This window comes from Equus asinus, chromosome 5 (genome assembly GCF_041296235.1).
Source record: "Equus asinus isolate D_3611 breed Donkey chromosome 5, EquAss-T2T_v2, whole genome shotgun sequence".
Taxonomy (NCBI): Eukaryota; Metazoa; Chordata; class Mammalia; order Perissodactyla; family Equidae; genus Equus; species Equus asinus.
The window spans coordinates 11,297,741-11,324,389 of NC_091794.1; the positions used below are offsets into that span (position 1 = coordinate 11,297,741).

The 26,649-nt window shown below is 40.0% G+C and overlaps 1 protein-coding gene across 1 annotated transcript in view; it reads right to left on the reverse strand.

Annotated features, from left to right (window-relative positions):
• Positions 1–12,588: 12,588 nt before the first annotated feature.
• The window catches only part of IFT57 (intraflagellar transport 57), a 55,155-nt gene continuing 41,094 nt past the window's right edge, over positions 12,589–26,649 (reverse strand). The window contains exons 7-11 of the mRNA XM_014853211.3: positions 22,139–22,210; positions 17,956–18,087; positions 16,553–16,615; positions 14,773–14,839; positions 12,589–13,771 (exon numbers count right to left, since the gene is read on the reverse strand). Coding sequence (XP_014708697.3) covers positions 13,593–13,771; positions 14,773–14,839; positions 16,553–16,615; positions 17,956–18,087; positions 22,139–22,210 — 513 coding nt within the window. The 3' untranslated portion in view covers positions 12,589–13,592. The remainder of the gene's footprint in view (positions 13,772–14,772; positions 14,840–16,552; positions 16,616–17,955; positions 18,088–22,138; positions 22,211–26,649) is intronic.

Sequence of the window (26,649 nt, forward strand, 5' to 3'; positions counted from 1 at the left end):
AAGAGGCAAAGATAATGGGGAGATTTCATTAAGGCGTATAGGTTAATGAATGGTTTTAGGACAATAAAAATAAATATGTTTGTTTACTCGCAGAATATTAGATGAAAGGAATGTTTGCAACAAAGAAAGAAATGCCTATAGGACAAACAAGAGGAATGCTATTTTATTAAATTCCGCGGGTAAGTATGCGGAAGAGGCTCTGCTTTAGGGTGGAATACTTACGCTAAATAGGTTGGGTTCCAGGCAGATGTGGATAAATTAGTGAGTGCAGGTCTATATCAGATGAATAAGGAAAGGTATTTAAGATTTTCCTGGGGTTTTTTATTTGCATTTTATTTGATTTACACGTTTAGGAAATATAAAAGGCCACACAGTGGAAACCTGCTCTCTTGCATCTGTCCCACATCTGCCCAGTCCCTGTCTCTCCCACCAGGTAGTGAGCACTGTCATGGATTTCCTGTGTATCTTTTCAAATAGATTAAAAATATTTGCATATACAAGCAAGCAGGAATAAATTCCTTGAAGGCGGAAGTCTAGCCTGTGTTGTTAGCTGCCATAGAGAGGCTCCTGGGACTAGAAGGGTTGCAATAAGCACACGTTAAATGACCGAATATATTCACCCCACAACTGTTAGACAAATAGTAACATCCTGTACACGCTTGCTTGGACACATCCTGCTTCATGTATTTGACAATATGTCCTCCAGATCTTTCCTCATTGGCACAAAGAACTTCATCCTTTCCTCAGAGCTGCATTATATTCCACTCGATGGATGTACCGTAATTTATTCAACCAATCTCTTGTTAATGGCCACTTAGTTTGTTCCCAGGTTTTTGCTATTACAAACATCACTGAAGTGAATAATCTGTGTGATTATTGTATTTGTAGCCTGGGCTGTCAGAAGTGAGACACCAGTTTTTAAGAAGTCGTGTCCTCACCGAATGTCTCAGGTAACGGTGACAGAATTCTTGATCAAATGGACCCCTGCTCTGCCCAGCATGACACTTCTTATGTTCTTTTTAGTGGTCATTGAGGTTGCTGATGCCAGGTGTCTTTGGCCTGCTTTTTTAAAAATGCAGAGAGATTTGCAGCACGAGAAACAGTAAGAAGCTTTGGAAGCAGTGAAATTGACACATGGATGCTCAAGATCGTGCGGCAAGATCACAGTGGAATCAAATCTAAAATCCCAGCTCTCCCGTGGCCACGGCTTGGATCTCTAAGCTGGCTGTCTCCACTGTGAAGTATGGGTTTTAACTGCTGTTGTGTAATAATGCACATCTGAGTTTTTAATATTTTTCTAAGGACATTTGAGTACCCAGGCCAATATATAATGGCTTCTTGGCCAATCTCGCCTCATCACAGCCTTTCATTTTAGCATAGCCTTAGGGCTTTGATCTTATTATTTTGGTCAGACTGTGACACTAGGGACACCAGGCTGAAATGACAGCATCTCACTTGGTTTATCTCAGTGTTGTTTCTTACAGGGGAGGGCAAAGGTGAATCGGACACGGATGATGGTGCTAAAAGAAAACAGTCTCTGAATCCTGACCCCAGACACACGTGGCTTGCTTCTTTTCACTGCCGTGTTTCCAACTGAAATGTGAAGATAATGTCACATACCCCGCACCCTTTGAGGGTGTGGTGGGGAATATTAATGAGATAAGCTTTAAAATGCAATTTGAGCTCTTTAAGCCGGAGTCCTTGACAAAAATTGGGTTATGGAATTAGTGAGCTAAAGGTGTCATTCTGACCACGACCAGTTTTCATTAGAGAGCTGCTCTGAGCGCCTGGCCCCCACACAACATCTCGGAACTTTCGGCCCAGTGCAGATGTGTTTATAATATTCTGCTTTATCTTCTTATGTACTCAACGCCAGGGACTGTGGGTAGTTTATCCAATCAGCAGATGTGTTTAAATGTTCACTGGATTTGGATGGAGGCATCAGTTTCAGAAAGAGCCCTGTGCTGCCGGCCAGAAGGTGGGCTTTGCTCTGACTCCACCCCAACCACCCGAATGCCGTGAGCAGCTCCCCTCGCCTGAGCCTCGGCTTCCTTTCCACTAAAGCAGGGGAATGATTGCTGCCCCAGCGTCTCTCTGGGTGAATGGGAAAGTCCAGTGAGTGAGAACGGACGCACAAGCTTGGTCAGCAGAATACGGCCCACTAACGAGAAATAGAGTTGTTAATGTCTATGCAGGGTACTTGCTCAAATTGGAAAGAACACTGAGATGTTGGGAAACAAGGTCCATGCATTAAAGGCCAGGGCTTCCCAATATCAACTGAACTACAGACCAGTAACATATTTAAATTTCCTCCTGAGATATGTCAAAATCACATGGCCCTATATATGTGTAAAATATGCCTATAGGATGTATGTAAAATATGCGTATATGGATATAAAATATAGGGATGTCAATACTTCAACAATAAACATATCTTCCTTGCAGTCAGCTCACATTGAACTGGCCTATCAGAGGAGTTGGTTTTCTGTCCCCTGGAAGAGCCAGGAAATGTCAAAGGGGCCCAATGCCAAACTCAGAGCCTGGAGCATGCATTCCAGCCCTGGGAGCGGGCCTGTGGCCTTTGGATGACCTTCAGAGCCCGACACAGATTCTATTCCAAGAGCTCTGGGGATTCAGTGAGAGGAAAAAGACCTGTCAGTCATTTTTTTTTTCTGAAAGTGGAAGCTAAGTCGGGGCTGGTGATGCTGGTACGTTGCGGTGGTGATTAGAGTAACGGGCAGTGAGAATTCACTAGTTTCCACTTAAATGCAGACTGGGCTAAGCAGGTAATGCAAAAGAGTGGAGCAGCCCAGAGAAGCATTCTTATAATCCGGTGTCATTATATCTAGTATTCAGAACTGCAACTCATGGCCTCATCTCAGGAATCAATAGGGAGTGGCAAGGCCTGAGGTACAAGGGACAGCATTACTCCTCTTGGTCTGATTGTCACAGGTGGGAACGCAGGCTTTGTATTGTGCATCTTCTGATTCTTAGTCGAGTTCTGCAATCTGGATTTTTATGTGAAATTCTCCTAAGTTTTGAATTTGGGTGTGTGTAAGTGTAGTACAGGTGAGCATACACACACTCAGACACGCGTCTACAGGTCACTATGTGAAACAAACTGGAGTGGTCTCCTTGAGGATCCTTGGACTCTCTGGTGACAGAGGGGAGAGGGTGTCGCCAGCCAGGAGGAGCAGACATGATTATTACCTAGCACTGTGGCAACACTGTCGTGTTCTCTCCTGGAGCTCAGCCCAACCTCTGAGGTAGGGGTAGAGAGGCTTCTGGGCCAGCATGTAAACATCTGTCACCTTCCTAGGGACTGGAAGTTGAGGAAGGCCCCTTTACAGCTGTTTTAGATTCCCCATTTGGTGTGTCAAAGACCATGGGTCCCCCTGGCCCTAAGGGAATTAACACGTGCATAATGGAACTGTGCTTGGAAAGCTGTGTGAGTTTCTAAGATAAACTGTATGAATCACATTACAGGAAAGGTGGGTCCATGAAGTGGAACAAATGGTGACCCCTATCATCAAAAACACTGGCTCCTTCTACTAAGGGGAAAAGGTAACAGGCTGATGATTACCATCTTTGCACTTATAAAATGGCAGTGGTGAAATATGATAGCCAAGCAACAGACCTCCTAGCAGGTGATTCTGGGGAACTGGTTTGCTCCAGAATTGGAAGGATAAGTACCACCAAATGAGTCATTGTCTTGCCTCTTTGACTCCCTGGAATTTCCCAAATGCTAAGCAACGGGCAAGAAAGTGTCTGCCAGGGCATGGATGACAGCTACGAAGTTGGAGAGGGCACTGCTGTTCAGCTGATTATTTCAATTTTTTCACCCATAAAATGGTAGAGGCCAAGAACACCTTTTCAATACACTGTGAAAGCTGCTTTGGAAAGCAAAGGCTTGATCCTTTTCTTTTCCCTCACTGTTAAGCCTGTACGTTGAAATCAACCACACCTAACTTAACTGCACCTGCTTCTATTTTGATGCTAAGATCAAAGGATTTTTAAACTAAGGAATACAACCCCAGGGAAGGGCAGGGTGGGCAGAGTGCTGGAGGAGGTGAGAAGGAACACACCTAACAGGTGCAGCCACATACAGCATCCCGCTTAATACTCACAACCTCCCCAGAGGGAGGTGTCATTACCATGGTTTTACAGTGAAGCGAGTTTTCTTTTTGAAGGTTTGTTCCAATTACAAATCAAAGAGTAAAATAAAAGTGATTCAGAGGAAATGAGGGAAGAAGGCAAAGAAGGGAAACATTAGAAGCTCTGGTCCTCTCACTTGCCTTTAATTTATCCGATTGACCTTTCTTAGTCCTCTTCCTCTGGCCAGTCTGTAAGGGTTAGCCTTTCCAATCCTTGGTCCTTTTCCAGGTCTCGGTTTCTGAAAGATCTTACCCACTCCAGGCTTGAGGTGTAGCCTCCTGTTAGACTACTCCCGCCACTGGTCCAGATTCTGTCCCACATTCCAGAACCTCACCCGCTCCTAGCTAGCCACCTTACACATAACCAAGTGGAGCCGGACTGCTCACAGCCACTGGGTGTGTGTTGGCCTAGAGTCAGTACAGCCTTTTCCAGAATCCCAGTGAGATTAGGACTAAATAGCATCTGTCTAAACCAAGAGATCAGAAATCTGACTGAAGGGGGCACTTTGGGATCAGCAGCACCTTCTAGAAATAATGCTTGGAGACCACTGAATGGTTTCTGAGGGCCATGCAGTTTTCTGGTATCCTGGATTTTTTGGACCCCTTCACGGTGTGGTCACTGCAGGGAGATCCCACCCAGGATCCCTGCCTACTTGCTATTTCCCTACCAGCCCCAGGCCTGGGAAGACCAGATCTCACTCTCATTCTCCATGACCTGGCATTACCTAGTTTAGCATTTGGTATCAGACCAGTTCTCTCTGATCCCTGGCCTGCTGCCCCTAGATTGAAGCTAGGACTGCCACTTCCTGATCCCAGACTGGACTAAATCATGACCTTCCTGAGTGGACTTGGTCTTTGCCATATTGGCTCCCTCCAGGGAAATAGAAGCTTGGTCCATTTTCTCATATCCCATTACAATTTCTAGTCAGATTCCTCCACCATCATGCATTACAAGATATCTCACACCGGCTCTTGACTGATAGTATTTGTAGCTGTCTATTTGGATACAGTATTTGTAGCTGTCTATTTGAATGTATCCACATGGATGTTCTGAACATGTTTCAAATTCAACAAGGTTTAAATCAAGTGGGATCTCTCTCCTGACCCTGAGTCTGGTTCCTTCTCTATGTGCATTATGTAAGAAGGGTCAATGGCAATGGTCAATGGTGGGAAAGGAGGATTTGGGGGAGAAAGAGGGGGATGGAGTATATGTATAAAAGGCCAAAAAAAAAAAAAAAGTTTACCACTTGGGGAGGGGCAATATTTATTTGTTGTAAATATCAATTGCTAGACTTGAACATTATATTAAAATCCTGTTAGGGTTGATACTGAACCTCTTAATCTCAAGTTCATGGGCCCCATGTGCAGTAAGCCAATCAGTGAGACATTGGGCTTGGAGATTGAGAAAGGTTTATTCTAATTAACGAAAATGAGAAGGTGGGAGGAGAGGTTCTCTCAAATCCACCTTAACAAGAGAAGAAAGCAGGGGGTTTTCTAGAGCTAAGGGGTTTGGCTGAATGAGCTTTAGAGAAACAAAGGGGTAATGTGTGTTTCTTTCGCTCCTGATAAACCCTGGCCAATCTGACTGCGGCATCAACTGCAGCTGGGGGCTGGTTATCTGATGACGTAACTTCCTTGAGGGCATTCTCTTTCTTCTGTAAAACAAGCTCATAAATCCTTGTGACCCTTGAGTCATGGCTTCAGGTTAAACAAGACAATAGCAAATTGTCAAGATTAACTTCTTTTCTCTTATGTCTGTGTTGGGAACAAGGTCAAAGGTCATGTGTTGTTACTGAATATTGACAGTAACCCTCAGGTATCTGGCTTCAGGGTTAGGGTTAGGGTTAGCTGAATAGAATCGTGTAGCTGTCATCCATAGCTGCCAAAACTTCCTTGCTTTCTCTCCACTGATACCTCTCTGCAAAGTCATGATGAGTGTCCTCCCTTCCTCTCCTCCTCAGCTTCTTCTGCCCTTTTTGTGCATCCAGAATTTCTGTCTTTGCCATTAACTGGCTGATTTTGGTCAAATTTTTTCTTCAAGCTATTGTGATGATTTAATACATATATTAATTCCTTGCAGAATAGTAGCTGCTCAATAAAGTGCTACTATAATTCAAAAAAATTATTACACTATAACCAACTTGACTTACTATTGCCCTTCTACATCATATATCTCTACACTTCTCAGATTGAAGGTTTCATGGCATAATGGGTTCAAATCCTGAGTCCACTATTGTGTGGCCTTGGGAATGTTACTTAGCTCTGGATCTCAATTCATATCTCTAAAATGGAAACAATGCTTCCCTGGCTCACTTGCAGAATAAAATGTGATAACAGATAAAATGCTTGGCACAAGGCCTGGCATACAGAGTGATGATAATGATCTTTATCACTACCTTTGTGCCTCTGCTCATGTTAGTTCCTCTTCCTGAAATGCTGCTTCTTCTCTTTTCTATTTTGCAAAATTCTAGAAAACCTGGCTAAAAGCTCATTTCCTCTCAGTGGATTCATGTTTCCTCAGCTGTGTTCCACTGCATCCAGTTCCATTACTGTATTTTATCGTATTATGCATATTTACCACTTTTCCTGCTTGACTTCTTATCCTGACATTCAAAACCCTTCACGTTTTATCTTTTTCTCCCAGTTTTCCTCTAATACTTCCTCTTGACCACCTGATCTCTTAATACCCTTCCACACCCCCATGACTTTGTTTGTGTCTTCCTGTCTGCCTGGAATGGCCTTTCTCATTTTTTCTGTGCAACTGGAATCTTAACTCATCCATCCAGGCCCAACTCTATGAATTCTTCTCTGTTTTCTCCAAGGTAGAATTACTTCTTCACCCATCACACTGTTTAATTCTCTATTAGGAAACTTACTGTTATAACGTTTTAATTATATGCACATATTTTTTCCAGTAGACTGTGAACTCTTGGAGGGAGGGATTACATCTTATTCATACTTGTTTCCATCAGCACCTAGTACCGTGCTTGAAATATAGCAGTTATCTATCAAATTTTTATTATATTTATAATACCTAGATGTACCAAATAGCATCTGCCTAAACCAAGAGGTCAGAAACACGACTGACCGTGGTGCTTCTGGATCAGCCTCTGTAAAGCTCATGGGTTCTTGCTGAATGGTTTCCAAGAACCAAATGAATAAATGGCTCAAAGTTAATCACAATCTCTATCTGAAATGAAATATCCAGACACGAACATAAATATAGGCTAATATTTAATGACTAACCAAACCAGGAAGCATAAGAGAAATTGGGTCATAGCAAGGGAAATAGGTCAGTGAAACTAAGAAAAATAAAATACACCCTGGCTGTGATTTTTAGTCCCTGTGTATTATGGAGAATCCTTATTGAAATTTATGGTTGTGGAAAACTGGCCAGTTTCAGTTTCAGCATGGCTGGGTCAGGGACACTTCCTGTTATCAATAGGAAGCTGCTATACAATTAAATGGATCAATGATGCAGTGAACTGAATTAGTTGTTTTTTTTACAGTCAAGTAATTGGACTAGTTGTGCATTCTACGTTTTTTCAGTTGTACAAGCATCATCTTTGAATCTATCTGGTAGGAAGACGCTTGGGCCGCTTTAGCCTATTGATTCGAGAAGCAGTAAAAGGAATTGGGTTTAGTTAGGAAGGCAGTAAAGTAACATCAATAAGATGGCGCGGGGGATGCACATTTGACACACTGGGTAGCTTTATGGAGATTTAATGATGTTGGAGAACAATTTGCAAATCTGGTCTAATTCAATTAGCAGTGTAATAATCTACCTTAAAATATGGTGGAACATTCTGTTATATATTTATTGCACTTGGTTCTGGTCCATGGAACATTGTAATACTTATTATCAGTGATGTGCTGGTAAATCGGCTCTCTGTTTTCTTTTTGTTTTTTAAAGCCCTGATTTTTAGTGTTTTCCTATTTCTATGATGTAAATAGTCCCATTGTGGGCTGGTTTTAAGCTACCAAGAGTTTAACAACTGCTCTCAAAGTTTCTGAATGTCTGACAGTCAGCTCTTAGGAGTCATAGTTGCAAGTCATAAAAAGTGGAGGAGATCTTCCTAAAGATTTAAAATCATGCAATTTTAGGAGTAGAAGCATTCAGAATATTCTAGTCCTACTCTTTACGTTTGCGGAAAAAAAAAAATTGAAGAATAAAAATATTGACACTGAGGATAATGATGTCCTAAAAGTCATGCAGAAATTTACTAGCAGACTTGGGATTGGAATCCAGGTGTCTGGACTCCCCATGCTGTATTCTATGCAAAAACCTTCATATGAGGAATAGAGAAAAAAGCAGTCATTGGACACAAATGGAAACATGACCGTCATCTTGTTTGGGATGAGGATGGGCCAGCGTGGGTGACAGGAGCTGTGGACATGAAGCTCCCACAGAGCTGTTCCAAGCTGTGTTGAAAACCATTCAGGAAGCGTGCAGTTTGGGATCTTGGTATATAAATGGGCAGGCTACTTAACCTTTTTGGGCTTTCTTTTTATCATTTTTTTAAGTGATCGTTTTTAATATTGGTTTGTCTCAAACTCTGGTGTGCCCCAGGTTGGGCTAATGTTAAGATCCCACAGGCCAGACTTTAAGAAACACTGGTTTAGATCCTCTTTAAAGACATCTTCAGATCTAAGAAGCTTTATCTGTTTACTCCCAGCCAGGGAAGATTTCTAGAGGGGTAGCTCCCCAAAGTAGTTCTTAGATTAGCAGCATCAAAGCCACCTGAGGAGCTTTTTAAAACTTCTGGTCCCTAGTACCACCCAAGACCTAGAAAGTAAGAATTGAGGGAGACGGCTGGCAAATTGGGTATTTCTTAAAAAGCTGCCTATTTGTTTTGATGCCCAAGTAGAGTCAGGAACTTCAGAGGTTGCTCTGCTGGGTAAGAAAGTGGTAGCTACGTGCTAACTACTGACCCACAGTGATGGGGCCACGTCCAGGAATCTTCAGCCTCTCCAGTGGCTTCATGAGGAGGGGAGGGGAGGGAGCAGGTGATGGGCTCCAGGGTACTGTCTGATGGTCGACTGGAAAGTGACCTTGTGGTGCACAGCAGTGCGCGGACAAAGTATGGAGGGACCAAGGCGGGGCTGAAATAAGACGAAGGTGAGTCTGCCAATCACAGGTTTGAACTCCGCACCCAATTATGGAAATCTAATGCTTGAGACGTGTTATTTAGGACACATTAAGATGAGCATGGTTCTTGCTCTCCTCTCTCCCGTATTTTAAAAAGACGTGTCAAAAAAACCCACAAACAAACTAGTGAATCCAAACTTGCTTTTACCCTTTAAAATGCCATGCCTCCTTTTTAAAGATGAAGTTTTAGGACTTGTGACTTGGTTGTTAGGCACATTAAGTTGTGAAAAAGGTAAAGTTGTGACAATGGTTGCTACTTGACTACAAAACAGCGCAGTACATTCTAACTACTATCACGGCATCGCTATAGTAAAGACTTCTGTAAAGGAAAACCAAAAAACCTCTGTGACTGGCAGGGAAGAGTTTTAAGAAGAAAGCATTTGGCCATGTAACCCTAGGTTCTCTACAGTCTCCCAAATCCTCAGTCTACTGCCATTCACAGAGCATCGAATGCTTGTTAACCATCCACGCAGGGGCCTTGGCTCCTGTCTCCTGGTCTGCCTACACAGGTTGGCTGGTTCTAATAAAAGGTTGGAAGATAATCTCAGGTCTGTATACTGATTTTCACGCGCTCATTCTAAATCTGCATTCTGCATTCTCAAAGGGCGTTCTTGGGTGAAAGGGTCTGTGAACACATATTGGCAAAACAAATGATTAACAATGTAGATGGGAAGTCCTGAATAAAATGAAGCTTGTTTCGCATTTCTCAAATTTACTGGTTACAGAAATTTTTCTGTGTGTAAAACTCATGGGAAATGCTGGCCTAGACAAATTAGAAGGCAGTAGAAAAAAACTTCCTTATTCTAGTCAAAAAATTGTTCCTACTGGGTCAACGAGTCAATGATTATAAAGTTGTAAGTTTAAGACGTGTTCAACATAATCTTATTGGGAGGTCATATTATTTCAACAAGTTTATTATATATTTGATTCAGAGAGAGGCTAACTTTTATACAGCATGTAATTCCCAAAACTATCATTTTTTCATGCTCTATTTTGAAATAATTTCAGATTTGTAAAAAAAAAGTTATAAAAAGACAATGGATTTCTACATATCCTTCTCCCAGATGCCCAAAATGTTAACAATTCACCATTTTCTTCACCATTCTCCTTATCTCTCTCCATGTGTGAATATAGAAACAGACACATATATACATAATACATTTTTTTCTCTGAAACATCTGATAGCAAGCTGCTAACGATGCTCCTTCACCTCCACATACATCTGTGCGTATTGGGGTAAGTATATGCTTCTACATAACCACAGTACAAATATCAAAACATTAACATTGATTTAACACTATTATCCAATCTACAAACCTTAATCAGATTTTACCTGTTGTCTTAATAACATCCTTTGTAACAAATAAAAGACTTTTTTCCTGGCCCAGGATCCAATCTGGAATCACTTGTTGCACCTAGTTACGTCTCTTTAGTTTCCTTCAATTTGGAAGCGTTTCTCAGTCTTTCTTGTTTTTCATGACCTTACCATTTTTGAAGAACATAAGCCATTGTGTTCAGTGTCCCTCCACTGGGTCCATCTGTCACTTCCTACGAGTGATCCAGGTTGTGCATTCTTGGCAGTGACCCTGTGCGTGTGTGCACTTTGCAGGAGACCCATGATGCCTCTTTGTTCCACTACTAGTCATGTTAACTCTTGATCACTTAAGGTCGTGTCTACCAGATTTCTCTACTGTAAAGCCACAATTTTTTCTCTTCATGGAGCATCTTACGCACTTTGAGAATATGTAAATATCGTTTTTCATTCAACTGTCACCTACTAGGTTTAGCATCCACTGATGATCCTTGCCCCCAGGAGTTACTGCTGTGGTAGTTGCCACACGGTGGTTCCAAACGCGGTATTCCCTTTACCTCAGCTGTCATTCCTCTGTAAGGAAGGCCTTCCTCTTCTCCCATTGATTCATTTATTTCTATCTGTATGGACTCCTGGTTTCTTGCTATATTCTATGGGTTATAATTCATTACTATATTTATTTAGATGCTCAGTTGTCCCACATTGGCTGGTGGGATACCCCTCAATCTGTGTCCTTTAGCCATTTCCCCATCATTCTTTGAGCACTTCCCTATTTTCTGGTAGAGCAAGACATTTTAGCCTCATTTTGTGCTTTCCTTGCTCCAGCCCAGGAATCAAAAATTTTTCTAAGAAGCCTGTTTTTTTAAGTAGAAAACTGAGAAACCAAGATCTGAGTGCTAGGTATTCTCATTGTTACTGGGCTGTCACTGCTTCTAGGGTGTTCTAGGGGACAAAACTAGTAAATACATGTGTATACGTATACATGTTATTTCTATAAATATTTCTACTAACTTCCATATATGAAAAAACCATGACTTCATCCTGATGCTTCCAATTCCAATCCAATACCACAGGGGGAAAAAAGCCCATAACTTATAATTATTATCTTGAAACTGTGTCAAAACTCACAGGCTTGAAGTCATTAAACTTGCCATGCTGCAGACTAGGGGCTACGAGATATTCTGGAACTGCCTAATGCCAGTCATCCAACCACTTACTTACTAACTCACACTCTGTGTGCCAGGTGCTTGGGCAGGAACAGGGAAATGAAACTCTCCCTATCCTCAAGGAGCTCAACCTATTAACAAGGGTAGAAGAAAAAAATTGCAATGCAGTACAGTAGGTTCTGTATTAGAGGTATTGGGTATTCTATGGGAACAGCGAGGAGGGGCACCCAGACCAACCTGAGTAAACTGAATTAGCTCAGAGGAGGAAGGAAAAATGGGCTGCTCATACTACTCCTCGGAAGGGTTCTTGGATTATATGTGTTTCCACGAAATGAAGAGCGCACTTTGCTTCTGAGCAAAAGTACGTTTTGTTGGAGAGCTCTGATTTATCTAGAAGGGTTCTCTGCATTGATTGAATTCATCAGAAAACTGCTCAGCCATGACAGTATCTATGCAAATAAATTCCGGGGAATCAATGTTAGCTTGTGGGACCAAAGGTTGGGTTTCACTCTGCTAGGCCCCTCCCAATGACCGTAAAGGAAGGGAAAAGTTCTGGACTTGGACTTTTTCAAACTGCCTATTATCCACCCCCCACCTACCTTCTTCTTTACAAATTAAATAAACCAGTCTATTCGCCATTGTGTTGTCACTCCTTGATTAATAATACAGTAGTTTATACACAGATTTCCTTTTATCTAATTAATCTTAAACTAGAGAGAGTTTGAAGAAAAAGATTCGTGCCTATGTGTGAGTTAAAGTATATGTCTAGAAAGTAAAGGCTAAGAAAAAAATTGGGGGGAGAAAATATTAGGATAAATAAACGAGAAAGGGATTTTATTATTTTTTGTTGTCCTATACATACAGTATTCTTATCAAAATTTACCACCAGAGCTTTTTTTTTCTTTTTAAGAAATAAACGTGGGTTATCTTCTGGTCTGTACTCCCCTTCAGAGGTTCCCCAGTTCTCAGACTGGTCACTCAAATATTGCCTATCTCGCCAACTTAGAAATCCCCGTCTAGAGAGTTGCTGCGATGTGGCAGGAAAGATCCCCAGCACCGGAGGCTCATCTTCCCATGACTGTCTCTCCTTCCACGACAAAATGACCCCTCAGTAGAGCCAGTGCCACAGGAAAAGGTAGACCTGAGATAAGTACAAGCCCTTTCGTCACTATAGGAGCGGAGTCAAACATACTGAAGTATTTATTAGGTGGCCTAGATTACAGAAAATGTAAAATACGAAACACTCATGACAAATAAAGTTCAGATGTTGATAAGGATACCGAAGTTTTTTCTTATTGTTTTTTAAAAATGTAACTTTAGGTAACCATAAAGCTGAGGCAAGGGCAGTTTGGGTTCTTTGAAAGAATCCGCAGCAGTGTTAGCTGCCTCTGCGCACAGAGCACTTGTGATCGCTGCAGAGGTGGACCCAGCTGAGGGCCATACTGTGTCAAAGGTCCGTGTAGTGACAGGGCAGCAGCACCCATGGAAAGCAGGGATCACATACACTAGCTTATGCAGGGGACAACAAGAAAAGTGAGCTGGGGTGGTGGGCGGGTATGTTGTTTAACATATGTAACGATTAGTGAAAGCTTCTGTGAAAGTGAGAATTTTTAATTACTTTATTAAATATTATATTCAATTTAAAGGCTTTAACCATCCATAATCACCATGATACAATGTGTGCATGTACATATGCAAAAAATATCCATTGAACGTGCATGAAGAGGTATAACTGTGTTCAAATCTATGCAACATGAAATATAATTTGATATAAAAAACCAACTAATGAGAAGCATGAGAAACAGTATGTTTTAATAGGAGCCTATTGTGGATTCCGGAATGACTGTGGCATGCATGTCCCTAGTCATGTTGGACTTTTCCTTCAGTTTGGACTGGAGTAATGTGTGTTCCACAACACCGATTCGAATGTCCATCTGAATGGTTTCTTGCTTCAGCTTTGTTAAGCTCTGTTTAATCTTCACCAAAGGAGCTGCAGAATGAAAATAACATGGAATAAAAACGTCCATTTGGAGTCTCAGTGTATTACAGAATCGTATGACATTTTCCTCACTTTGTCTTAAGCCAAAAATAGGGTTAAAAACACAGCCAACAACTTCCTGACATTCACACAGTTTTGCTGTGGCATTTAAACACCTGAGACTTTTAGGATGGGAAATGATACAGCATTTGATGCACTGAGGCTGAACTTCCTTCCTTTACTAGGGGAAGAGTTGTCAAAAGGGTGTTTAAGGGTGTCTTCAACATTTTTTTATGGGCCAGTATATCTGTCTGAAGGAAAAGGGGATCCAGTGGGACAAAAAGGGCAGGAAGAATTACCTTGGAGATATAGATAAGGGGTTCACTCAAACATACTACAAAACCCCTCTCGATCCCCTCCTGAAAGCTCACTCAGTATACACCATCAGAATCCTAGGAAATCTTTCTAGAGCACAGAAGGATCTTAGGCAATCGCCACTGGTCAAAACAACTAGCTCATGATGGAGGATGATTACTGGAGGACTATTAATTCTTCTCTGTTTGACCCCTGCCCAGTCAGGTCTACTGGGGAAGAGGAAAACAAACAAAGGTCGTCACATCACTGCCTTTGTGCCATTTGGGCATATACTTAGTGCTCTTTTGTATATGAAATGGAATAATGAAGCTCATTTGTCAAAAATAGAAAATACTGTTTTTTTTAAACCAGCATAACAAAGTGCATATGTAGATATTTCCAACTCTATCTCTGAATTGATACAGTTTAAATTTTAAAAGTCCTAAATGACAGTAAAAATATTATGGCTCTTCTCAGCCGATTTCTAAGGAAAACAGGATACTGGTAATCAGACATCATTTCTGCACCATGTACCTCTCATCAAACAAGTACATTTAAAAAAGCAGATTCCCTCTTTATTAATACATTTTGTTAAATAGAGTCCTTGAAGAGATATTCTTCTCTTGCTCATTTTCTCCTTTAAATGAGTACGTACTCACCACCGTCAGTCATACTGCTCCCTTTTTCTTCCATTTCTTGTTTTACCTTTTCTAGTTCTTCTGTAACCTTTCATTGAAAAAAAAAGTTTTCATGAGCACTGAATTTTAATAAACTTTCAAAAATTTTGAATAATGTATTAGGAAAATGAATTTAGATATAATACATAAAGGGATATAAAGATATTAGGAGTATTCTGGATATATTTGAATAATAAGATGAAGTACGTAGATATGCAAAGCTTCTTTATCTTCTAAGAGTGCTCCTAATGTTGACCTCCACCAAATCTCTTCCTCACTGACCCCCTCAGGAGGTAACGTGATAGAATAAAAACGAGCTAAGTTGTTTTAGGCGTTAGGCACTTGCACCTTGCAGTTATCACACAGCATCTATCATGCCAGTCTCTAATAATCAGTTATTAATTAAAATAGTATAAACATCCTAAAAAGATTTTGGATTTATAAAGGTTTACTAGGTATCTTTCTTAATATATAGTTTTTATAAGAGAACATGCCACTTTTTTCTTTATAGACACTAAAAATAATGTCTATACCATATGGCTCTATAAAAATACTCTAACAGCTCTATCAGAACCATGAACTCCCAGAGGCTTACTGTGCTGTCACGTTGGCTCTTATCTGTACTCTACATCATACTCAAAATGATACTGCTATCGCCTCTATTATTAGCAAAATTCCAAACTAGGATTAATACAGGTAAAAAATACCATCTTTAAAAAATTGAAAATTTTTGATATGATCTAGAAGTAAGGCATAATTACTGTAACTCAGTAGTCTTTATTTTTAGCATACTAGTGAGTAAAAACTTCCTTGGGAATAAAGTGCTCATCCAAGTAAAGCAAATTAATTTTTTTCAGGCCCCTGAAATGTTACAAGTGGGGATAACTACCTACTCCGTCAGAACTAAACGGCTCCCAGGACGCGTGCTGAGTGTTAATTTACCTAACGTAAGTGAGCACTTTACTTCTACATAACGTTTGCTTCGCTAGAAGCACCATGGGGTTAGAGTCTAAATATTTCTAAAGTCAGATTCTTAGTATTTAAAAATAACTGTTTACTCCTCAAATAATCTCTATAAAGAAGCTTAATTCTATTACGTAGCAAAGTTTGGGATGATTATACTGGACTGTAACCAAAGATACTCTCGGATTTTAGTCCCACGTTGCCTACTGGCCCAGTTTAAGGGTTTTTCCCCTCCCAGCTCTTCAGTGAAAAATGGGAAAATATATTAGGTTTTACCTCTCTTGCAAGATCATGGAAATAAATACAACAAGACATGTAAATATTCCAGAAGTTCTCAGAAGGAAAGGGTTACAAGTCACTCCCAGTTTGTGGACAGAGAAATACTCGGGATCACACACAAGTTATCAACAGCAATCATTAAAAACAAATCTTCTGTCTTCCAGACTAACATTAAAGTTTGTTATAGACACTTAAGTTAGTGCTTTACCTGCTCTTCTATATATTAATTATAATCATTATATTTCAAAAAACATTAAAGAAACTTAAGAATTTGCTAATATTATCAGCAGTTTAATAGAACAACGTCAGGCATTTTGTGGCAACAAGCAGTATATACATACATGATGGATTCACTGATAAGAAAATTAGGTATTTTCTCCTAAAGGAAAGGATTTAAAGCCACAGGAAGCAAGTATTGAAATAAACAACCCACGGCTGCCGCAGCATTGAACCGTGAGAGGCTCTGAACAGCTGGGGCCCAGCTGACAGGTGAGAAGACAGTGAGAGCCACGGCGCACACCTCAGACAGGAGTCTGGTCCTTTCCGTCACGCCGCCATTTCCCTGCTGGTATCGCTCTCTTGCCTGAGGGAGAAAACATTTTGTTTAACAACAAATTCAAAACAGAAGCAGATTACTTAAATACCACCTCACTGTGTTTGCAATTTCTGCGTATCATTTTATGACAACTCCCCTCCTGGTCAGTGAATGCATTTGAGAAAGCGACATTTAACTGCAGCTGTTTCAGGTCCCTAACAGGCATCAGGTATCTAACTACAGCGCTGTAGATAATGAACTACCGTGACATTCGTACACGGCTGTGTGACGTGCGTGGGCATGGCTCATGATAAAAACTGTCCTCAGCCATTCCCAAACAGGTCAGGGCAGCAGCCCTCAGTTGATCTAATTTGCGTGCTATGCAGAGAAAACCAGTTCTAAAAAATCAATCATAAGAGAGCATTAGGATCAGCAATTAATAAGAATTAATAAACAGTATGACAGTACGGAATATGTTCTTGGGAACTAATCTAACAATCAATTATTTAATATCAATGTTTGAGAGATACACAGTGGCTTTAATCAGAGACTTTTACAGCATTTTAAAAGTAACAATATCCATAAATAGACGTGTAGATGAAGGAATAATTAAACAATAACCTAATAAAAAAGAGAAGATTACTTTCTGCTTGGTTTTGAGATCTTCTGAAATACAGAAGTATCTCAAGTTTATTTCCATTTTTTTCTTGTTCTAACCTTGTCTGCTGAAAGAAAAAAAAAAAAACATGCCTTCAACTGACATTTGCGAGTGTTCTTCCTCGTCTTCAACATCAGGAAAGAGGGGGTACAGATCCCAAAGGAAAGCCTGTAGGTCCCTACAGCTGGGACAAGGAACTGCGCTTTGAAAGCCTGAAGGTTTAATTTATTTTTTGGTTGAAATTCTGAAACTTTGAAAGGATTAAAAATTTGCTCAATTAATTAAACTGCTTGTCTTTGAATATGTCTTGCTTTCACATTCCTTATTGTGTGGTTGCAAGTCTTTACGGCAAGGATGTCTTTTCCCTCTGACACATGTAAATGCAGACTATTCTTCCTCCTACTCATACGGTAAATTAACAGCAGACTTAGAAACAAAACCAGGTGTCCTGACACTCTGTTCCTGTTCTAAGCCAGGTTCCCCAACAATATATACCTTCGCTTATTTCAGTCAAATGAAGAAACAAATGTAATAGGAGATAATTTCTACCACATGTAAAACAGACATGACAAGTTCTGTTGCCTCATTTGGCTTCCTAAAGTGGGCAAAGACTCAGTGTGTTGCCGTTTGTGAAAAGGATTTCACGATTCCCAAACGAAGAGCGCTGTGTCAGGTTTAGGGATGAAGGTCATTAATTGGAATAAAGCCCCAGATATCATTCTTAAATTACCTCACTCAGCTGGGCTTGGGCTGCACGATATTCTTGAACCAAGTGCTCAAGCTGATTGTTGATGTACTTTTCTCGGCTGCCAATCTTTTCCAGGGTCCTACTAATTTCATTATGGAGTTTGTCCAAAAATCCCTAGAAATTCCATGGGATTTTAGTAGGTAAAAGAATTCAAAATATATTTTTCAAAAATAGTTTAAAATGGGTTAAATCTCCCCCAATCCATTTCCCAAATTCTCAACCACTTGTGAAAAAGTAGACAGTTTGAAATTTTCAATAGCAAAGAAGTCTGCAACGAGAAATATTTCAGTTACACTTTGCAGAAGGTTAAAGTGAAAAAGCACCTAGTAGTCTTAGCTAATTCATTTGTCCTTACACACATCTAAAATGTATGTGAGTGGAATTTGCTTTATATAAAAGTTCATAATCAAAGCAGGTAAGGAATAACATGACTTTCCTGTAGCACACTTCAAAGATGCCTGGAATGTTCCAGTTGGAAGTAGATCATTAAACTTATGGCTCTAGCCTGGGACCCATAATTTCTCATTCCAACTTTGCTTCTTTGTGATGTCCTCCAAAAGCCCTTGTATCTGGCAGGACAGCAAGCCTGAGGAAGCTGTAGGTTCTACTCATTGCTGGCCTGGTGCTCTGTTATCCCTCGGGATTCAGAGAGGAAAGAATGAAATGTTTCTAACATATATATATATATACAGTCATGCGTCTCTTAACATCGGGATATACTCTGAGAAATGCATTGTCAGGCGATTTCACTGTTGTGCGAACATCATAGTGTGTACTTACACGACCTAGATGGTATAGCCTACTACACACCTAGGCCATATTATAGCCTATTGCTCCTAGACTCCAAACCTGTATAGCATGTTACTGTACTAACTAATGTAGGCAATTATAACACAATGGTAAGTATTTATGTATCTAAATATAGAAAAGGTAGAGAAAAACAACAGTATGAAAGATAAAAAAATGGTATACAAGTATAGGGCACTCAGCATGAATGGAGCTTGCAGGACTGGAAGTTGCTCTGGGTGAATCAGTGAGTGAGTGGTGAGTGCACGTGGAGGCCTAGGACGTTGCTGTACACGACTGCGGACTTTATAAACACTGTACACTATGCTACACTAAATTTATAAAAAATTTTTTGTCTTTTTTCAAGAATAAGTTAACCTTAGCTTACTGTAACTTTTTTACTTTATAAACTTCTAAATTTTTTTAACTTTTTGATTCTTTTGTAGTAACACTTAAAGCACAAACACATTGTACAGCTACACAAAAATATACTCTTTCTTTATAGCCTTATTCTATAAACTTTTATCTGTTTTTAAAATTTTTACTTTTCTTTAGTTTTTAAACTTTTTTTTTTTTTGTGAGGAACATTAGCCCTGAGCTAACATCTACTGCCAATCCTCCTCTTTTTGCTAAGGAAGACTGGCCCTGAGCTAACATCCGTGACCATCTTCCTCTACTTCATATGTGGGACACCTGCCACAGCATGGCTTGCCAAGCAGTGTGCAGGTCCGCACCCGGGTTCTGAACCAGTGAACTCTGGGCCGCCAAAGCAGAAAATGCAAACTTAACTGCTGCGCCACTGGGCTCACCCCTAAACTTCTTAGTTAACTAAGATGCAAACACACATAGTAGCCTGGGCCTACACAGGGTCAGCATCATCAACATCACTGTCTTCCACCTCCACATCCTGTCTCACTGGAAGGTCTTCAGGGGCAATAACACGTGTGGAGCTGTCGTCTCCTATGATAACAATGTCTTCTTCTGGAACAGCTCCTGATGGACCTGCCTGAGGCTCTCCTTGAGGAGGGGTCACTCTTTTCAGAAACATGTCCATGGTGGTTGCTTGGTTTGTTTCTTTTTTCATCATAAATTTGCTTACAAGCAGATAATTCAGCATGAACATTCCTCTCTATTAATGAAAACCTTTCATTGTTGGGCTCCATGTTTTCAACTTTTTGAGGAGCTTGTTGAGGTCTGTAAAAGCTTCTGCTAAACCCTTCACTGTGAATTTTCTTGGGGGTTCTTCTTTCTTCTCCTGCAGTTTCCTTTTCTCTTGCCTCTTCTTTAGCTATGTGTTCCTGTTCCAGTTCCAACAACTCCTCGTTAGTCAATTCCTCAGAACCACCTCTAGGATCTCCTCAATGTCATCCTCATCCACACCCAGGGTAAAGTTGTTTGCCATCTCAACCACAGCTTCGTTTACTTTTGCAACCTCTTCATCCTTGGCAAATCCTGTGAAGTCACGGATGAACCTCTTGAGTGTCTTCTTCCAGATGCCATTCATACACTCCTTGGTGACATCACCCTAAGCCCAAGCAAGGTTTTTGGTACAGTCATAGATGTTGTAATCCTTCCAGAATTGCATCAGTGTCTTCTCAGTGTCTTCCTCAGTTGCAGCAATAGTCTGGGCAAAGGTCCTCCACAGGTACTAGGCCTTAAAAGCTGCCAGAACTCCTTGATCCATTGGTTGGATCAAAGAGGTGGTGTTTGAAGGGAGAAACACCACTTTGATATTGGGATGAAGATCATCAATTAAAGGAGGTTGTTGGGAGCATTACCAATGATAAGCAAAATCTTAAAAGGTATGTTATTCTCAAACAATACTTCTCCATTTCAATGACATAGCAATTCAGGAGAGTATCTTGGAAGAGGAAGTGGGTCATTCATGACTTCTTATTACTCCTTGTAGTACACAGGCAGCGTGTGCTTATTGATATGTTTGAAGGTCCTGGGGTTCTCACTGTGCCAGATCACAAAGGGTTTCATTTTGTAGCCTGCAACATTGCCCCCGAGCAAGACTGTCATCCATCCTGCCCTTAAAAGCCCTGACACCTGGCAGTGACTTGGCCTCCTTCTGAATAAAAACTCCTTTCAGGCATTGATTTCCAGAATAGGGAGGTTTCATCCATATTGAATATTTGCTCTGGCAAGTAATCTTCCTCCACAATCAGCTTATCTAGAGTTTCCAAAAAGTCTTCAGCTGCCTTCACACCGGCACTCACTGACGCACCCCTCACTTTCACATTATGTAGTGAATAATGCTTCCTGAATGGTTTAAACCACCCAGAGCTGGCAGTAAATTCAGCATCATAGTTGGGTCCAGCCTTTTCTTTCAACATCACAAACTTTTTGCTTTGGTCATGACTGTCATGGCACTGGACATGCTTCTGTGTCTGGTCTTCCATCCAGATCATTAGAAGTTTCTCTATGTCTGATATAGACCCTTCTTGAACTTTTGTTAGTCTTGTTGCCTTCAATGAAGCAGATACTTTAACAGCTTCCATCACTTTGTTCAGCTTCAAGATCGTAGCTATGGTGGAATGGGACATGCCTGACTGGTGAGCAATAACCACCATTGATTTTCTACCTTTGTAGTCTTTAATCACTTTTAATTTCATTTCCAGGTCAATCATTCTATGTGACTTCTTACTGGCAACATTAGCAGTGAATTTCATACACTTAGGGGCCATGATGAACAAAACAACACGAGATGAAATCAAGCACAAGGCAAAATGATGCAATCAAGAGATGTGGTAAACATGAGAAGTATGAGGCTGCTGCAGGCATAACATAGCATACTGTTTTGCACTAAACTTTTGTTTATAAGTAGAAGGCATACGCTCTAAAATAACAATAAAAAGTACAGTATAACAAATACACAAACCATTAACATAGTCATTTATTATTAAGTAGTATGTAATGTACATAATTGTATGTGCTCTACTTTTATACAACTGGCAGCGCAGTAAGTTTGTTTACACCAGCATCACCACAAATGCATGAGTAATGCATTACACTACAATGTTACAACAGCTATGATGTCACCAGGCAATAGGAATTTTTCAGCTCTGTTATAATCTTATGGGACCACTGTTGTAGACCAAAACATCATTATGCAGGGCATGACTGTATATATAAATATATTAGATAAATATATATAATATACATAATATAATATATATATATTATTTTGCTTTTATATAAAGTTACCTTTCTTAGTTGGTTTAAGTGTTAGGGCTATCAAAAGGTAATATGGTACGTTCAATCAGTAAGCTCCTCAAAGGCCAGGATTGTGTCTTTTTGTCTTTCATGTTCTCCCTCAATAGGTGTTCCCCAGATGAGTATATGGACATTTATTTATCTGAAGTAATTCACATACCTTGGTCTCCTTTAGAGCAGATTCAATTCCACTTTTGTGTTGGTGCATCTGGTCAACATGGATTCTCCAATCCTACAGGCATAAGAGCATATAGGAAGAAGTAAAAAATACATTTCCTTCTTTCCTTTACTTTTTTGAAGTTGAGTCCTTTATTTTAATTACTTTGGTTGCTGCCTTATTTCAGGTGAGAGAGTCCTATATATAGCTTTGCAATCAGATTAGAAAGAATTATGTGTAGAGCACTTTAGGATAAAAGGTTCGAAATAAATGTAAATTATTTTATGTGTTCACAGAGTGATGTCTGACAATTTGAATATAAATTATTCCTGCACTGCTGGTGGTTAATATTTATGACTAGCCATCAAAATGAAAAAAAATTCTAATTACTAGAAAACACTTGTTTAAGCAATAACAATTATGTTTGCCAGAAGCAACTCTAGAATCAAGTACCATATATCAAATATTAGTTTGTCCCTTGGAAATTAAAATGGGGCCTTCTTCTTCAGTAAGACTTTGGAGGTTCTTTCTTAAGAAAGGAAGTCTATAATGATTGTTAGAGTTCAGATACTTTAAGATATACTGTGCCGCTACTAGACTGATCAGAATTAGCGTGCATATTTGAAGTCTGCTCCAACATTTTAATTTCCTACAAGATATCTTCAAAAATTTTTTGTTTACATTACTAATGGTAACAATTTTAAGACTTGAGAAATACCCATCATAAGAGAAAAAATATTAAGGTAAGTTGAAGTGAGCGATGGAACCAGGATAGTCCTCAATCACACATATCTGTTTACATACCCTGATGCTCCACTTTGCTATCTGCACTATTTTGTGAAGAGAAAAATATTCTGTGAATAATCCCATTCTACTGATTTCCTAACTTTGAAACAAGGGCTAGTGACTATAGGGTAAAAAAATGCTTGGGCACTTTACACATACCACGTATAAAATTACAATATATTAAAACTCCAAAGAACCTCAAAGAACATCTAGTCTCAGCCTTTCATGTCACAGATACAGAAACAGAGGCCCAGTGACAGAAAGGGGCACACCCAGGGCCACACAGGTAGTGGTGCACCTGGATCAGAACCCAACTGACTAATTCCCACACCACACATTTTGGCAGTTCAGAGTTAAGAAAAGGAGCAATGGGCTACTTGACACCAGCGAAGGTGCTAGAGCAGAGAAGAAGTCGGCACTTTCCTCTGTCCTTAAGCATTTTTGTGCCTCGTGAACAAAAAGTATCTCAGAATACGAGAGCTGGCGAGACCATAAAGATCACCTGCTCATCCGTTTAGCAGTCATCTAGTGAAGAGCTGAGGGACGGTTCACCACCTGTGACCGTAACTAGACAGACCTGGCAAGGAGACAGGCCCCTCCGCCGCAGCCAGTTAACACTCACATGGGGAGGAGAAGCAGCTGGCTGGCCTCCTGCAACTGGACCAACTAGGGTTAAGCTCAAAATGGAAACCTGTTTAAGCCCAAGCAAGCATCTTTATGAAAGAAAATGAACCTAACAAGTAGCATTATATTATTAATTTCTTTTAAAAAGTAAGCATCCTGCCTGACTCCAAAAAGAATTTCAGAAGCTTAATAAACACCAAGCTCAAGTATCCCTGTTAGTCTCTCTTGTTGTCTGTCTCTCTATATACACACAGATACACACGCACACATACACACACACATATACACACATTACATATATATATATTTTTTACTTATTGTAATTGATTTGTTTAAAATAGTTTGTGTTCTGCTTTTTCTACCCAGCATTATTTTCTACTCAGCAAATGTAAAAAATATATTCTTTTCGTGTTTTAACGAAGTATTTTGGGAGACGCAAACATGCCTGACTCATCTATGTATAACTATGGTAACTTACATTGATGTTAAACTCCACGGAGGAGCTGGCATTTCAGTGGAGCCTTGAAGCATGTGCAGCATGGCAACAGGCTGGAAAGGAGTGGGAGAGGAAGGGTATTTCAGGCTGAGGGAGTAGCAAGAACAAGGAAAATCTGGAAAATATATAGGGAACAAGTAGCCCAGGCAGGCTAGAACATAAAACACAAAGTTCTTGTGGTGAAATGGGGTGGGGAGGATGAATCATGAGGAAATAAAGCTGGAGAGGTAGGTTAAATTAGATCAAGGGCTTTAACTAAGGAGGGTAGATTTTATCTTGCGGTAATGGGCGTATCAAAGATTTCTGGTTTCAGTTTTAAAGACAAGTCTGTGTTTTGAGAAAGTGACAGCGTGAAGGACTGATTAGACAGGCAAGACAGGGAGGGGACCAGTTAAGAGGCTGTGTTATGAATGGTCCATGTGGTTGATGAGCAGGGTTTGAATTAGAGCAGTGCTTATAAGAATGGAAGGCAAAGGATGGATTCAAGGGACAGTGCAGAGACACAACTGGCAGGACTTGAGGACTGACTAAGGGGAAACGTTGGGGGCTGAAGTGGAGCTGGGTAAGCAGACAGAAGGTGTCTTTAAGGTTTCCAGCCTTAGCAACTAAGTGGATAGTAATATCACAGTGTGACAAGAACAGAATAGATTTCAAGGAGTCAGAAATTCTGTGTATTCTTATTGTCTTTTAAAGTGGAAAGCTAGTAATGACTTATAATTATCTGCCAAGCAAAACTGAATGTTTGTTTTATTAAAATCTTCTAGATGGACATATTTCCTGTGCAGTTATAAAAAAAACAAAGCTTTAAAAGTGTTCTTACCCTTTAACCTAGCAATTTCACCTCTCGAAATTATTCCCAAGGAATAATTGGAGATAAACACAAAGATTAATGTACAAGTTCTTTGTAAAAGTAAAATATCAGAAAACTCTCTAAACATCTAACAGTAGAGGACAGTTTAAACTAATTTTGTAACATTCATTTCACCACTAAAATTAAAGCAGTATGATACCATTTTTATAAAGCTCAAGCCAGCAAAACTCAACAATATACTGTGTGGAGATACACACATATGTGAAAACACTTAAAAAACAATGGAAGAAGCTACTGACAACACGCAACTTGAGAAGAGTGGTTACCCCTGAGGGGGGCGGTAGCAGAGGAGCACATATGTAATTTTGCAGGTTTTGTGAGGGTCCAGTTCTCAAGTGCGGAGTGTTTGTTTTATTATTGAGCTTCATAAATATACATGTATTGCATATTACATATATTAATATTGCATATCAAAATGTTAAATTCATTTTTTCAAAAAATATACAATAATCAGCAAAAATGCATGCTAACGTACAGTAAAGTGGAAAAACATTGCCAAAAGAGTACAATCATTTAGTAAAAATTAATATTTGTGTACATTTGTGTGTATATTAAGACAGGGATTTGATATTGGTGTTTTAAATTTCCTCTTTATCCTTCCAAAAATTTCTAAATTTCCTAGAGAGAATTTTATCACTTTAAATCATCAAGGGAAACAAAAAGTAAAAAACCTAGATGCCCAAGTCCTTGAAAGGCGTTTAATATAGTTATAGTGGAAAATACAAATGATTATACTTGTAAAATTTTAAAAACGAATATAAATAGGCAAAATACATAGCTTTGAAAAAACTACAACTGAGATGATTAAAAACTCTACAAAGGCTTGTGGTAAGAATGGAGAAGTGATGGATTTTAATGATATTTAAGACTTGATCCCCAAAATAAGTAACAGTAAAAGGAACTGTTCCACAATGATAGCAATTCTCACATTAGTAAGGAATCCATAGGTTACAGTGTACTTTTCTATACCTTTCCTTACATGATACTCACACAGGTTTGCAGCGCTAAGTCGACATCCCCTCCCTTCTCTCACCTCCACCCTTCCCTGTAGAGGGTTCTGTGATTGGCCGGCTGGCTGTGGGAGGAGTATGCTTCCCTGCTCCATGGGCACTGCCCTTGGCCACACGATTCTCTTTGGCCAGTGGAATGACGGTGGACATGGCCTATGCCAGAACCGTGCAGTAGCGCTAAGAGGCATCCATCAAGCTCTCTTACCCTTTCTTTCAGCCATGATAATAGGCATGCCCCACACGGGGGCTATCCTTCTCAGTCTGGGTCTGGGAATAAGAAACACGGAACACAGCTGGAGCAGAGCCACAGCTGAGCCATACATCAGAAAAGTTTTTTGAGTGAGAATAAATGTGTTATTATTATTGTAAACTACTGCAATTTGGGGGTTGTTTTGTGATACAGAAAAACTGACGATATATACATACTTTGTAGGAGGAAAACCAAGAATCAGGTAGGTAAACGACCTTTCAAAGTTCCATGTCTGGAAAATGGAAAGCACTCCCAAACCAGCGCATTTTCCACATATTACATGCTGCTTTTCTTTGTGATAAAAGGGACTACCAAAGGGAACCATGGTAAACCAAGATTTCTTTTTGTTATTTATCAAGTGAGACCAGGGGCTGCTAGAATTTACTGGTCACCTAGTCCAAAGTGCTCCAAGGGTGTTCATTAAGCATCATTTCTCCTCTTTATCGAAGGGGGGTTTTTCTCCTAATCTAGCACATT